General features: G+C 35.5%; 1 protein-coding gene across 41 annotated transcripts in view; it reads right to left on the minus strand.

Moving 5' to 3' along the window:
• The window catches only part of ptprt (protein tyrosine phosphatase receptor type T), a 518,156-nt gene that overhangs the window by 150,265 nt on the left and 352,963 nt on the right, over positions 1 to 14,928 (minus strand). For 9 of the 41 annotated variants that reach the window (XM_087258035.1, XM_087258030.1, XM_087258026.1 and 6 more), the window contains exon 14: positions 13,215 to 13,262. The exons of 24 other annotated variants lie outside the window; for them this stretch is intronic. In XM_087258035.1, coding sequence (XP_087114161.1) covers positions 13,215 to 13,262 — 48 coding nt within the window. Of the gene's footprint in view, positions 1 to 13,214; positions 13,272 to 14,928 lie in introns of all 41 variants that reach the window. 8 more of the 41 variants (XM_087258034.1, XM_087258025.1, XM_087258020.1 and 5 more) reach the window with 1 other exon arrangement.

Genomic DNA, 14,928 nt, shown 5'->3' on the forward strand with positions numbered 1-14,928 from the left:
AAACGGCTTCCATTTCTTGCAGGTGAACAACAGACAACAGACAATGATCACCTCAGGTACACCTCTTGTGCTTTATTCAGTGTTAAATGCTAATAATGTGAGTTTAAATGCTATTTTACATGACAATTATTGCCATGCTACTGAGGGCAGCAGCAGATGGTTCACCTCAGATCTTAAAAATAAAATAAACCATTTGAAATTGAACATTACAATTGTGACTCAGTGCAAACCAACACATATCAGTGATTCAGCATCTACATTTAATAATGCTAAAGTGGTTTAATATGTATTAGTTAGAATATAAACCTTACCATAATGTTGGAGTGCAGTAAGTGCACTATTTTGTGCTTCTGAATGGCTGCATTTATATTTCTGTCATGCTTCATCTGGTGCAAACAGCCACAGTTGTTTATCACTGCAAATCTCATCACATAGCGTGTTGTTGGCAAACGGTTACAATTTAACCTGCTCACCTAATGTTTACGCTAGTAATATTTATATTATTTGCTAATAAATCACTCATGTGGAACTCTAAATCTACGTCTCTATTTGGAGGCTCCTACTGCCCATCAGAGGGCACATTTTTGGTCGCGGATGCATACTCTAGAGCAGGGGTCACCAACCCTGTTCCTGGAGAGCTACCTTCCTGCACATTTCATGAGCAACCCTGACCAAACACACCTGTTTGTAATTATCAAGTGCTGCTTTAGGTACTAATAATTGGTTCAGGTGTGTTTGATCAGGGTCGGGACTGAATTCTGCAGGAAGGTAGCTCTCCAGGAACAGGGTTGGTGACCCCTGCTCTACAGCCTTCCTGACTGAATGAATGAAATACACTGGCTGTTTCTCAATATGCGTTCTTCAGCAGTCTTGCGTCCTCGTGTTCTCGTGTAACTTCATCATCAGCTGCCTAAGTTCAGTTCCAATACTCAAGACCGCAAGTACGGAGGACGCGTGAAACTTCCCGGATGTAATCTTGATATCGAGGATGCACTGATGCAGACTTGAGCACCGAACTCGCTCTGGATGTCCCAGAAGTCATTGTGACTGGAGGTGGGAAGCGCAGCATTTTTTTAGATTTATTATTAAAGTTCAGAGATATCACTTATTTACCTCAGGAGTTTCCCTAAATAAAAACGGTGAAAGTAAACATTAACATGAATATCTTAATAAAGGAATAAACACATTAAGAGTTGTTTGTTTGCTGAAATTCATATTAAAATTAGTTTTATTTATATTGTGCAGAGTATATTTATAATGTTTTTATGCAAAGTATATATTTTGAAGAGGGAGAAAACAATAAATCGTTGTATGAGTGCTGTAATGTTTAAATAATTTCCATTTAAAACGTGTGAAGGTCACATGACCATCAGAAAGAACGCAGCATCTCAATTCTCAAAGGACGCATTCTCTGCCCCCGTGGTCTCCTGAGTTTGTTTTTCCGAGGACACCTGGCAAGACCGGTCTCCACAAGAACGCAAGTCCATTCTCTGCGTTCTTGGAATCGAGAAACAGCCACTGTTTTCCACCAAAGCAACCCGGGGTGCTGAAATATGATTGGCTAAACTGGCATTGGGCGGGTTAAAGGGACCACAACAAAGACAGACGTTAAGACTCGTAACACACATTTTCAAAGCAGAATATCTGACTTAAGTATTGTCTTTCAGATTAAAAAAAGAATCACTTAGACTGTTTCTTAAATATCTGCAAACTTATTATTGTTTTTATATGCTTTAGAGGAGTCAAAAAGTGAAATACAGCACCTTTAAATGCTTAACTAGGTTAATTAGGCTAATTAGGCATATTAGGGTAATTAGGTAAGTTATTGTATAAGTGGTTTGTTCTGTAGACACTCGGGGAAAAAAATGGTTAAGAGGGCTAATAATAATGGCCTTAAAAAGTTTTTTTTTTCCTTTTTTTAATAAAAACAGCTTTTATTCTATCCATAATAAACCAATTAAATTTTTCTCAGAAAGAAAAAATATAGGAATTACTGTCAAAAATTTGCTTCTCTTTTAAACATAGTTTAGGAAATATTTGAAAAAGAAAAAAGGGCTAATAATTTTGACTTGAACTGCATATGATCACTGTGGGGAAATGACACACTGTAGGGTCTTTGGATTCTGGGTTAGAGAATGCGAGTAAACCAAAATATAATACAAAACAAGAAACCCAAGCATTCAAGTATGATTAGCCAAATGATAAAAAGAGGATGATTCATGCAGATGTGTGTGTTCATTTGTGTGTGTTGATATGGGGGTTGCATTCTCGCATGCACAATGTTTTGTTGTTGCTTTATTGTTATTATAATATCTGTATAAAATCTGCACAACCATGCATGACTTTTTCGCAAATACTGTTCAGATTAGCGTGGCTCCTCACCAAATGGCTCATCTACCTTCATCAGGCATGTAATTCTACTGTGAAATTGTCATTATTGCTATGAAAGAATTCAAGATGCTTGTTTATGCTGTAATTCAATGTTGAGAAGATTATAATGGTTTTATTTATTTAAAAAAAGCAACTGAATAAAACATATTCATCTACACAACGATCTACATCAACCTTAATAAAGAAGAAAGCATTTATAGACTTCATGACTGAGTTATAAATAAATGGTAGTGAAAATACCTAATGTACATACATAGGGGAAGAATATACAATTAAGTTATATTTACCTTCACTTCAGCTGTAAGAGTTTTTTTTAACATGGCAGTTTTACAATCTGTTACATACAATATTAGCCCAACGATATTTTTTATATGTGGGAGGTTTGATTTCATGCGAGCTCAATAATTCGATTTTCCTCAAACCGAACAGTTCAGCGCAACAGACCTAAAATTGAACCAAAAACTCATTTCTACACTCTCAGAAATAAAGGTACACAATCTGTCACTGGGGTGGTACCTTTTTAAAAGGTATACATTTGTACTTAAAGGGTCCCTATTGGTACCTCAAAAGTATATATTAGTACCTACAAATTTGTACCTTTTGAAAAGGTACCACCCCAGTGACAGCTTGCGTACCTTTATTTCTGAGATTGTAGAAGAGTATGTTGATGAGCTAAACCTGAATTCTTTTGTAAGGCATGTTGAAAAACTTAGGACTGAATTTTTTTTATGTATATGTTTGCCTACACTGCACTTTTTTCAATGTTTCTAGGACAAATATCTAAAAATTATTTAATCAAGAAGCGTTTTCTAGACAAGCAACAAATATTGTGTTGTTTTCAGAAATAATATGTCTAAATGAAGTGTTTTTCCTTAAAACAAGCTAAATAATCTGCCAATTGTCTAAGCAAAATAATCATATTTTTTATTTTTGATTATTTTTCTTTCATCATTGAATTTATTTATATTTAAAAATTCTGTTTGTGTTACTTTAAAGCGTAAGCTGGACTTTTTTTTAACAATTTTGAGTTAGAAACGGACTCAAATAAATTCCATTTTTCTCAATTGTTTTAATAATTCTTACTTTTAGTGTTTATATATTCATTAGCCTTAAAATATTCTTCAGCTTTGCTTCTAAAGAACATTTCTTTAGAAATTTGACAGGAAAATGTAGGTACTGACAGCAATTTTCAGTGCCGTTACAATCAGTAATCATTCAATTGTAATGGATCTTGAAGACAACAAAAGATGACATAAGCAAGTCACGTGTATCTGCAACTGAACTTGATCACAACTTCAGTTCTTTTGACCTTTAAAATAACACGCTTCTCTTCTAACCTTGCAAGTCTTTAGAGTGTTTTCCAGGCACAATTTAGCTTTCTCCCCAGATGTCAGAAGGTGCTCTATGTATGGTCTATGCGAATGGACTATGTTTTTTCCTTTGGCTCTATCATCTGAACTGCATGTCCTCCAGTCTGCCCTGATCTGATTGGGTTCAACAGTTCACACACACACACACACAACGCTCTCTCATTCAACCGGGATGTGGTTCTTTGAGTCTATTTTCTGATATCATCCTCCTTTGGCAGCACTATAACACAATCCAATTGACTTATTTCACCAACCTTTTTGAATATTATAATATGACTTAGCATAGAGATCTATTTGGTAGCCAAGATCGAAAAATGGTCACATGCATTTAGCATGTATGTTTTATAACTAGTACAAAAATACTGACTGCTTGACGTCTTTTCATTTGATTATGTTCTTACATATTTATACTACCTATTCTGATCAGCATACTCTCAGAAACACACTCTCATGTAGAATATAAAACCTTTTTTTTCTCCAATATTCACACAATACATTTGTAATCACTTAAAAGTAAATTAAATCGATTTAATTTTAACATAGAAATAGAATTATGCAAAAGTATTGCATCGAGATGCAAAATGTTTGATTACTTTTACAATACTAAAACATCTGCATGAACACTCTGCATATGCAGGACTTTTGCCAGCTCATGTGTGTAGTGGAAAGCAAACACCAAAAGGTGCAGATATCAATGATGAAATGTATTTATCAGAAAATGCTTACCAAATGTTAATTAAAAATGCCTTAAATGTTTAATTTACAATATCTATAGTTTTGTTTTACCAGTTGTTTTGTATTGTAGAACTTAATAATGAATGTATATGAGTTTCTTTAAACATGCTTTTAAATGATGATTAATGTTTTAATATGGAAATTATACATAAATCACTTTGCCTTTCCAGTAATATTTATTTTCATAGATATTGTAATAAAAAAACAAGGAACAAGGAAGTTATCCAACACTACCTATTTTTCATGAATGGTACAGAACAGTATCATAAGAGTATCATCTTTTCTGTACCATACCTTTACAAAACGGCTCCTTAAGGAACATTATTTGTACCACCATGTACAGTACCTTTTTTCTGAGAGTGTAATAACAAGAACTAAATGAAGTTTTGGTTTTCTGAAAGTCTAAAAAAAAAGTAAAAAAAAAAAAAAAAAGAAATCAGCAGAAATACTTTTTCTTCCGAGATAAAGAAAGAGATAAAGGTGTTCAATGGATGTTAAAGGTTCTTAAGAAAACAGCTGCCGATAAAGAATTTGTATTTTTAAAGCATGCTGTCGTCAAATTAATTTAAACTAAAAACAAAGATTATAACAGTTTTACACCCTTTTTAGAACCAAATTCGGTTTTGGAAATGAAAAACAAAGCTTATTTATTACCATTTCCATCAACAGTTTTCTGAAGAATCATTAAAATTCATTAAAACCTTTGAACTCATTGTGAAAATGTTCTTTATAGCAATAAAAAAAAAGTTCTTTAGAAGAATTTTCTTCATACACTCAGAAGAAAAAATAGTTGCTGAAATAGTTAAAATAACTGTTTGCTGAAAGATCTTTTGGGGAACCTAAAATAGTTGTTCAATGGCATACGCGTCGATACTTTTAACTGTCATGTGCGCGCTGTGTTGCGGTGTATCCAGTGTGTGACCTGTTATACTGCTCAAGATCTTGTATTTTGCTTAATAAAGAACCTGTAACATCCAAGCAGTTTTTTTAAATTAGATTTATTGGCATTTTTTTCCATTGCAGAACGTAATCTTCATGCAAAGGTTGTGTTTGATTATTTAAATGTTCTACACACTGAGAACAACTGAATGAAATCTTCTTTGAACCAAAAGTGTGTTCTGTTGAAAAGTTTATTTAAAAAAAAAATATGGAGAAGTAGAATATGCAGAGAAGTAGAAAAGAGAAAAGTATTTAGTAAAGTAAAATATTCTCTTCCCTAACAAAATAATGGTTATTTGACAAACTGTTCAATGAAAGCTTGTTAGGGGACCCACAAGTGTTCTTCTATGAGATTGTTGCAAAAAAAATTAGAAGTGTCCTGCAGGATGTCTTTTAGATTTTTTAAATGTTAATAACACGGAGAAATAACAGTTCTAACTGTCATGTAAAGGACATCCACTGTGTAAAACACATGCCGGAATAGTATTACTGTTTATTCTCTGTGGCAACCCTTGATAAATAGGGAACTAAGCCAAAGGAAAATGAATGAATATATGTGTAATATATACGTATAGTTTTTATGTTGCATGTATTTTTTTTTTTTTTGCATGTATTTTTTTTTCTTTTTTTAGGTATACTTTTTAGGATTCGACAATGTTTTCCACATTTAAGTAGTGAATTCCACATATACTTTACCACTCATAAGCTAGTTAATGTGACATCTTTGTCAAAAAAACACTTGTATTTATAGTGTTCTACATGAGGTCCTTAAATGTATTCAAATGTGTTGAACACTAGGCAAACAAACAGCTCTAACCAATAATTTAAAGTATCTTTTTGTGATCCAATGTTGCATGTATCTATTTAATTTATTTTTAAAAGTATATGTTTCAGGATTTGACAATGTTTTACACATTTGAGCATTAAATAGTGAATTCCACATACTGTATACTGTACCAGCCACAAGCTAATGTAATATAAAAAGTGACTCTAAGTGCTCATACAGTGTGTGTGTGTATAATTTTGACATATTATAATGTCTCTCAAAGCAATCTGAATCATCAAGATCAGCAGCACTACTTTAAGACCTGTGCTATTTTCTGCTTACAGTAATGCGTTATGTAAAATAATAGAGACATGCACAAACAGCCTGCCCTTGATAAGAAACACTCACTATATTTCCATGCACCCACAAGCCCTGTTTGTATGCCCAGTAAAAATATGCGAGCATGCAAATCCTTTTATTTTTCAGGGGGTAAAATTAAGTATCACGGAGGAATTATTACTAGAGCTCAATATATTAACACTTAATCCCCACCATGTACAGGGGGTGTAGGAGTGGGTGCGTTTGCCTTTTTAATTGCCAGCGTTCAGCGATATTCTCTGTTAGCATGTGAAAACAGTACTTTTGTCTAACTTTGTTTAAAGCAGGTCTGTAGGCCGAGGGATTACGCGGGGGTTTATGGGGGTGCGTATCACAGCTGACATCTCTACTGCTATTGTTCGACAGGATTACGAATGCATCATTGAATGCACCTAACAGGATTATAATCTCAAATGGACTCGGATTAAGATCAAGCAGTCATACAAATACCCCATGATCCTTATAGCTCAAGTAAGAGCATTCTCGTCCACTAAAGACGGAGAGGTTAATGGGTGGATTTTAAATACATTTAGATTAAAATCCCCTTTGTTTCCAACTTTTAAGTGTATCTGCCTTTGCATTACAGGAGTTTTTGTGAAATGCCTTTAAATTCCAGATGGGAGCATTGAGAAACAAAGGAATTTGTGCGAACTGACTATTGATTCCAAGCTCAAAGTGTACTGTATATGCATAATCTGCTTTGTTACAATGTAGCTTGGTTCTGTCCTTTATTATTATTATTATTTTAGTCTCTATTTTATGCATATTTGTTTAAGCGGGCAGTTCATTTTTAAGACCACTGTATACTCAACAATATAATTATGATCCTTGCAATTGCATGTCAAAAAGTGTATTTGATTTCAAGCTCAAACTGTGCATACTTTAAGATTAGCATTTTTGTTAAGAAAATATTAGGTATTTTTATTGCATATAGAAATAGAACTGGCAAACAAAATTAAAATCACATGTTAGCAAATTCTAGTGCTGGATATTTTTGGGATTATTTTTGCTAATTTTGCTAGTTTTTATTCTTGTTTTTATTTATTTTTGTAACCCACCGATCCTACTGTACTCAACCCATTTTTTTTTTTTGCATGGCAGTCAGTTGCTTTAACAAGTAGGCTAAAGACCATGTCCTCTAGCGTCTGTTGCTCGAGCACCTTAGAGGTCAGAGGAGTGGGGTTTACCAGCATAGCACTTTGCTAGCTGGTCTCACCCCAATAAACCTCACTCCATTCTGGATGAGTCCCAACGTAAAACCCATCGGTCCTACGGCACCCAATCGGCTCTGAGCTGGGATCAAACCACTGATTGTTTACATGGAAGTCGGTTGCTCTAACAAGGAGGCTAAAGACCATGGCCTCTAATGACTGTCGCTAGAGCACCTTTAGAGGTCAGATGAGTGAGGTTTACCTGTATCGCACTTCGCTAGCTGATCTCTGGTAAACTCACCCTTCTAAACATCACTCCCATCCCGGACGAGCCCCCACGTGTAACCCACTAGTTCTACTGCACCGAACCCATGCTAAGCTGGGACTGAACCACTGATTCTTTGCATGGAAGTTGGTTGCTCTAACATGGAGGCTAAAGACCATGACCTCTAGCATCTGTCCCTAGAGTACCTTTAGAGGTCAGAAAAGTGAGGTTTACCTGCATAGCACTTCACTAGCTGGTTTCTATTAGACTCACCCCCTCACTCCCATTCCGGATGAGCTCCAGCATTTAACGCACTAGTCCTACAGCACCCAACCCGGGCTTAGCTGGGATCGAATTGATGATTCTTTGCATGGGAGTCGGTGCTGGATAAACAAATTATTTTTGCAAAATGTTTTGCTTGGGAAAGTGTATTTGTTTTTATTTCTTTATGTAACCCACCGATCTTCCTGCACCCAACCCACGAAAAGCTGGAATCAAACAGGCGAATCATTGCATGGGAGTCGGTTGCTCTAACAGGAAGGCTAAAGACCATGTCCTCTAGCGTCTGTCACTAAAGCACCTTAGAGGTCAGAGGAGCTAGGTTTATCTACATAGCACTTCGCTAGCTGGTCTCCATTAAACTCACCCCCTCACTCCCATCCCGGACGAGCCCCCCATGTAACCCACTAGTCCTACAGCACCCAACCCATGCTGAGCTGGGATCGAACTGATGAGTCTTTGCATGGGAGTTGGTGCTGGATAAACAAATTATTTTTGCAAAATGTTTTGCTTGGGAAAGTGTATTTGTTTTTATTTCTTTATATAACCCACCAATTCTCCTGCACCCAACCCACGCCAAGCTGGGATCAAACCGCCAATTCTTTGCATGGGAGTCTGTTGCTCTAACAGGAAGGCTAATGACCATGGCCTCTAGTGCATGATGCTAAAGCACCTTTAGAGGTCAGAGAAGTAAGGTTACCTTCATAGCACTTTGGTAGCTGGTCTCCGTTAAACTCACCCTTCCAAACACCACTCCCATCCCGGACGAGCTCCCACACGTAACCCACTAGTTCTACTGCACCGAACCCGCGCTGAGCTGCGTTTGAACCAATGATTCTTTGCACGGAAGTTGGTTGCTCTAACAAGGAGGCTAAAGATCATGTCCTCTAGCGTATGACACTTGAGCACCTTTAGAGGTCAGAGGAGTAAGGTTTACCTGCATAGCACTTCGCTAGCTGGTTTCTGTTACACTCACCCCCCTAAACATCACCCCTATCCCGAACGAGCCCCCACATGTAACCCACCAGTACTCCTGCACCCAACCTATGCTGAACTTGGATCAAATCGGAGATTCTTTGCATGGGAGTCGCTTGCTCTAACAAGGAGGCTAAAGACCATGCCCTCTAGCCTCTGTCGCTTGAGCACCTTTAGAGGTCAGAGGAATCAGGTTTACCTGCATAGCACTTCGCTAACTGGTCTCCATTTCACTCACCCCCCTGAACCTCACTCAAATCCCGGACGAGCCCCCGCATGTAACATATCAGTCCTACTTTACCCGACCTGCGCTGAGCTGGGATCGAACCGGAAAATTCTTTGCATGGGAGTATATTGCTCTAACAAGGAGGCTAAAGACCATGCCCTCTAGTGTCTGTTGCTAGAGCAACTTAAAGGTCAGAGGAGCGAGGTTTACCTGCATAGCACTTCACTAGCTGGTCTCCATTCCATTTACATAACAACAATATAATATTAATATAAATATTTTGCCATCCAGTACAATACCACTGCATGAATATTCAATCGTACAATCATTTTAAGGCCACCGTACCCTCAAATTCAGCTCTCAAAATATAATCATCATTAATATAACTGGATGACAAAATATGTATTTAAAAGCAAGCTTTAATCTGCCTAATTCAGGCAATTAAGCATTGCAACGGATCACTGGCTGGCTAAAAGTTGACTAGCTCCTGTGCAACACAGACATCCAGCAGGAGCCTTTAGATAAGCCAGACATTTTAGTGCAAGCAATTTGTAATTTCAGTCTGCGCAATTGAACATATTTTATGTGACTGCAGAGTGAAATGGAGAAGCAATGAAACGTGGAGCATACTGCACTGGAACTAAAGAGATGACACCTGTGTGTGTGTGTGTGTGTGTGTGTGTGTGTGTGTGTGTGTGTGTGTGTGTGTGTGTGTGTGTGTGTGTGTGTGTGTGTGTGTGTGTGTGTGTGCATGTGCATGTGTGCAAAAGCTTGACATCTGTTGTTCAGTTTATATAATTAATAGAACAAGTGGAGAAATATACAAATGTACAATACACAAATTGAACAGCAAAGTATAAACGCATTCTTTCAGACTCAATGTGCACAGAAATACATATCATAAATAACAAGAACACAAACATACAAGCATACTCTTATACATTAACACATGCTGACAAACACACACATGCATACACGCGCACACGCACGCACACACACACCGGTTAGGCTGGCAGGGTCAGAGTGTATGACTGGGGTCATGTTGGGTGAAGCGGTCACATGTAAGGGGTGAGTGTTTAGGTAAGGCAACATATATCACTTTATGCTCACATTTTGCTCAAAAGCTTATTAAGCTCCACTGTCAAATATATTTATATCTAAACATTTAAAGAAACATGGTCCAAATAGATTAGTTTATTTCTGAGCAAGAATTAAAGAGTTACACTTAATAGCTTGATTAATAGCTACAATAACACAGGGCTTTTTTAATTCAAGATACACTGTATTATATTTTTATGATATGATATAAGCAATATCTAGAGCCAGACAGAATCTGCAGACATTTTTTGCTATTTCTGTGAAGAATTTTGTGAAAATCGGCATATTTGTATGGAATGGTTTTAGGAGTATCTTAAATTAAAACTTAATATATGAAATAAAAAATTATTAATTTTACTTTTATTTAATGTTTACAATCCAAATCCAATTAGATCAACGTTTTTGGTATATAATATCAAATTTTTTTGGTATATAATATCTCTACTAAAAGACAGAAAATATCCCTTTAGAAACGTTATTGTAAATAAACTATATGAACATTTTAATATTAAAATTATTGTATCGCAATAATATTAGTGAAATTAATTTAAAAATTAAATAAATATAAATTTACACACAATTACACAAGACAGACTCAACGATGGGCCACAAATCTGCAAAAATCAGTGGAGTTCTGTGCACGCAGATTTTGTGTGGGCCAACAATATCTTTTGAGCAATGCGTGCAATTTCACATGCCTGGAGATTTTGTCCCTAATAACAAAATCTGTTTTGATTAATAATACGTTCAAACTGTATATTTAACAGAATTATTTGGCATAATTATGGGTGTGTCCCAAATTGCATAATATTCTACACCATTTTGTAGTATAAATAGTGTAATGAGTGCTTTTTAATTACCCAAATGATGCACTTATTGAACCGTTAAAATGAAGTGTGGAATGTTGGACACTTCACATACTCAATAGCTGCTGCTTTGCTCATGTAGCGGAAGGGGCGGAGCCTTCAGGCACTGGTGTTGGATTACTTTGTTTATTTTGGATTGTGAAAGCAGTATTCTCCTACAAGAGTGTTTATCACCTCCAGATGGTGAATGCAGTTATACTCATGGTAGGTATTATTTAGGAGTTTGGTCAATTATTTCAGTAATTTGACACTAGTTTGAATTTCCGCTTAAGTAAAAAACGTTAGTGCTCCATTTGGGACGACACTACCTTTATATACTATGCTGTTGAGTGTGTAAGCGCATAAGTCCCATTTTTCTAACAATACCTATGAAGTCAAAGCAAAAAAAGAGTGTTTTGTTTCTAAATGAATCTGCGCATTGAACAAATCAGGTGAACCAATGATTCATTCATAAAGAGACACATTACCTTCATTCTTGGATGAATCAGCTATATGAACAAATCAATTATATGAATGACTTACTCTTTAAGAAATATTCACATAACCTGACTGTTTTAGTTTCTTATTTAGAATATTATTTCATGAACTGATTAAAATATTCATTAAAAATAAATAAACAAATAAATGAAGAACTGTAAATTTGTTATAATCTAACTAATAAATACTTATATCATATGATATTAATAAAATAATCCAGGACATCTATGTCTTATTATCATGAATTTTAGGTGTATAAATTTACAAAATGCTATATAACTAAAGTTGAAGTTAGAATTATTAGCCCCCCTGAATTATTAGCCTTCTGTTAATTTTTTCCCCTAATTTCTCCTTACAGAGTGAAGATTTTTTTTCAACACATTTCTAAACATAATAATTTTAATAACTAATTTCTAATAACTGATTTATTTTATCTTTGCCATGATGAGAGTACATAATATTTTACTAGATATTTTTCAAGACACTTCTATACAGCTTAAAGTGACATTTAAAGGCTTAACTAGGGTAATTGGGTTAACTAGGTTAGGGTAATTAGCCAAGTTATTGTATAACGATGGTTTATTCTGTAGACTATTAAAATATATATAGCTTAAAGGGGCTAATAATATTTACCTTAAAATTGTGCTTAAAAAATGTAAATCTGCTTTTATTCTAGCCAAAATAAAACAAATAAGTCTTTCTCCAGAAGAAAAAATATTGTCAGACATATTATGAAAATTTGCCTGCTCTGTTAAACATTATTTGAGATATATATATATATATATTATTTAAAATATATATATAATAGGCTGATAATTCTGACTTCAACTGTTTATACAACTGCATTTACTTTCCTTTCAATTAACAAACAGTAATCAAAAGCATAGCTGTATAATTACTAAGGCAATAACCTTTAATACTACAGAATATTAGATGTTTTATGAATTCAATTGTTCAGAGCATAACAAGGTCATGAGCAAAACTCCAGTAGAAAGGGGATATCTGTTGTTTTTAAACATGAAATATTATTGATAATACGATTATCTGAGACATGTGGGCGGCACTGTACATTCGCAGGGTCCCAAATTACAAAAGTGTCAATGAAGTCAATGAGAACCAGCTAGACGTTTTAGTGAACCAGACATGCAAAAAATGCATTAAAATGTGGATGGAGAGAAGCAGAATAAAGGAACGAGGGCTGAAAACCAAACAAAAGGAGAGAAGGAAACAACAGCAGAGGAAATGTGGATGGAAAGAACAAAGAAGAAAGAAAAGTTTGACTATGGAATAATATTCACCTTCACTGGGAATGACAAGTATGTAGGGCGTGGTATTTTGTCCCCTACCTATTACCACTAAGACAAGGTTTTACGTTCCAGGCCGGCATGCATGAGAGAAAAGAAGGAAAGAAAAAATAGTCTAAAGAATTATGCTTTCAACTCGATCATCCGAGCTTCCTTTGAGTGAGTAACATTTGGCTGGAAAGGAAACTCAAATGTATAGGATATACAACAGGTAGGCTATTTCGCAATGGAAGAAGTTAATATTACTCCAGAATCATCTAGTGGAACTGACATAAGACTTACAGAAAATCTTATGAATAGATTTCTTGTGCGGCTTCGGAAAACTTTTATTCTAAATCTCCAATTGCATATTTGAACTTTGAAATAGATTTAGGGGGAATGCACTAAGACGTTGCGTCTGCCGTCGCTTTTATAAATGTAATTTTAAATTAAATAAATTATGCAGCAGTTGTGCAGTTCTGCATTAAGCTATTTTTATGCGAGTGACGCTACAGAATTTATGCTAAATTCAGAACGGCATGTCCCAATGGGTTAGTTCACCCCAAAATTAATATTAACCCATGATTTAATTACCCTAAAGGCATCCACTCAAGAAAGGCAGTCTCTCGTAAACGCACATATGACAGTTGGTGGAACAACACTGTTTTAATGTTTTAAATATGGACATTTTATTTAGAAACGCACATTGATTGGGACACAAATTTCACCCACTGCCATTGTAGAGCTTAAAATAGGTATTAGTTATTATCTAAAATATATTGGACAGAATTTGGCTGAAAGAAAAAAGGCGTATATATCTAAGTTGCCTTGAGGGTGGGTAAACCATGGGACCATTTTCATTTTTGGGTGAACTAACCCTTTAAGTGACTATTCTAAATGCTAGAAAGTGAGTTCCACTCTTTAACATTCTGAACTGGTATTAAACACGGCGACCTGATTTCACTAAGTAGGACACGTTCCTGGATTAACATCTATATTGTTCCTGGAACAACATTCAATCAGCCAATCAGAATTAAGGGATATGTTTACAGTGTATGTTTAGGCTTACAGTTAGGTTTATGTACTTCTAAATGAGTGTTATCCAACTAATATTCCTGATTTTAGGAATAATTTCCAGTTATGGTTGGATTTAGGGATAGGGAATGGGTATAGATTACATTAAAACAAAAATGATGTTCCAGGATCAAAATAGATGTTAATCCAGGACCGCATCGTACTTGGCAAAATCATGATATACTAATAAACATTGCTTTATCACTGCGATTCAAACAACTAAACTGTTTTTTTAAAGAGGCCATATGATGCTTTGTAATGCTTTGCTTTTGCTTTAGTGTTAGGATACCTGCATATTACTCCCCACTAACTTGCAAATGACAGTTTGAAATATTAGTGTAATACTACTTCAGAGAATAATAGTGTTGATGCCATGCTGTAAAAATGAGTTTAAATGTGAACCTGATTCTAACTCAAATGCTCAAATGTGTGTATGCTAACCGTCGCTTTAAAAGCTGAATCTGATGATTACGATAAGAGGAGCTACATTTTTAACACGTTTGATGTATTTGGCCAATCACAATGCACTGGGTCAGTTGGCCAATCAGAGCACTTCAGACTTTTCAGTAGGAGGGGCTTTGTAGATTCCAAACCAGAGGTGCGTTTCCAAAATAACGACATAACTCGTGGCTAAACTATCATAGTACCATGCATC

Source organism: Danio rerio, chromosome 6 (genome assembly GCF_052040795.2).
Source record: "Danio rerio strain M-AB ecotype USA chromosome 6, GRCz13ab, whole genome shotgun sequence".
Lineage (NCBI taxonomy): Eukaryota > Metazoa > Chordata > Actinopteri > Cypriniformes > Danionidae > Danio > Danio rerio.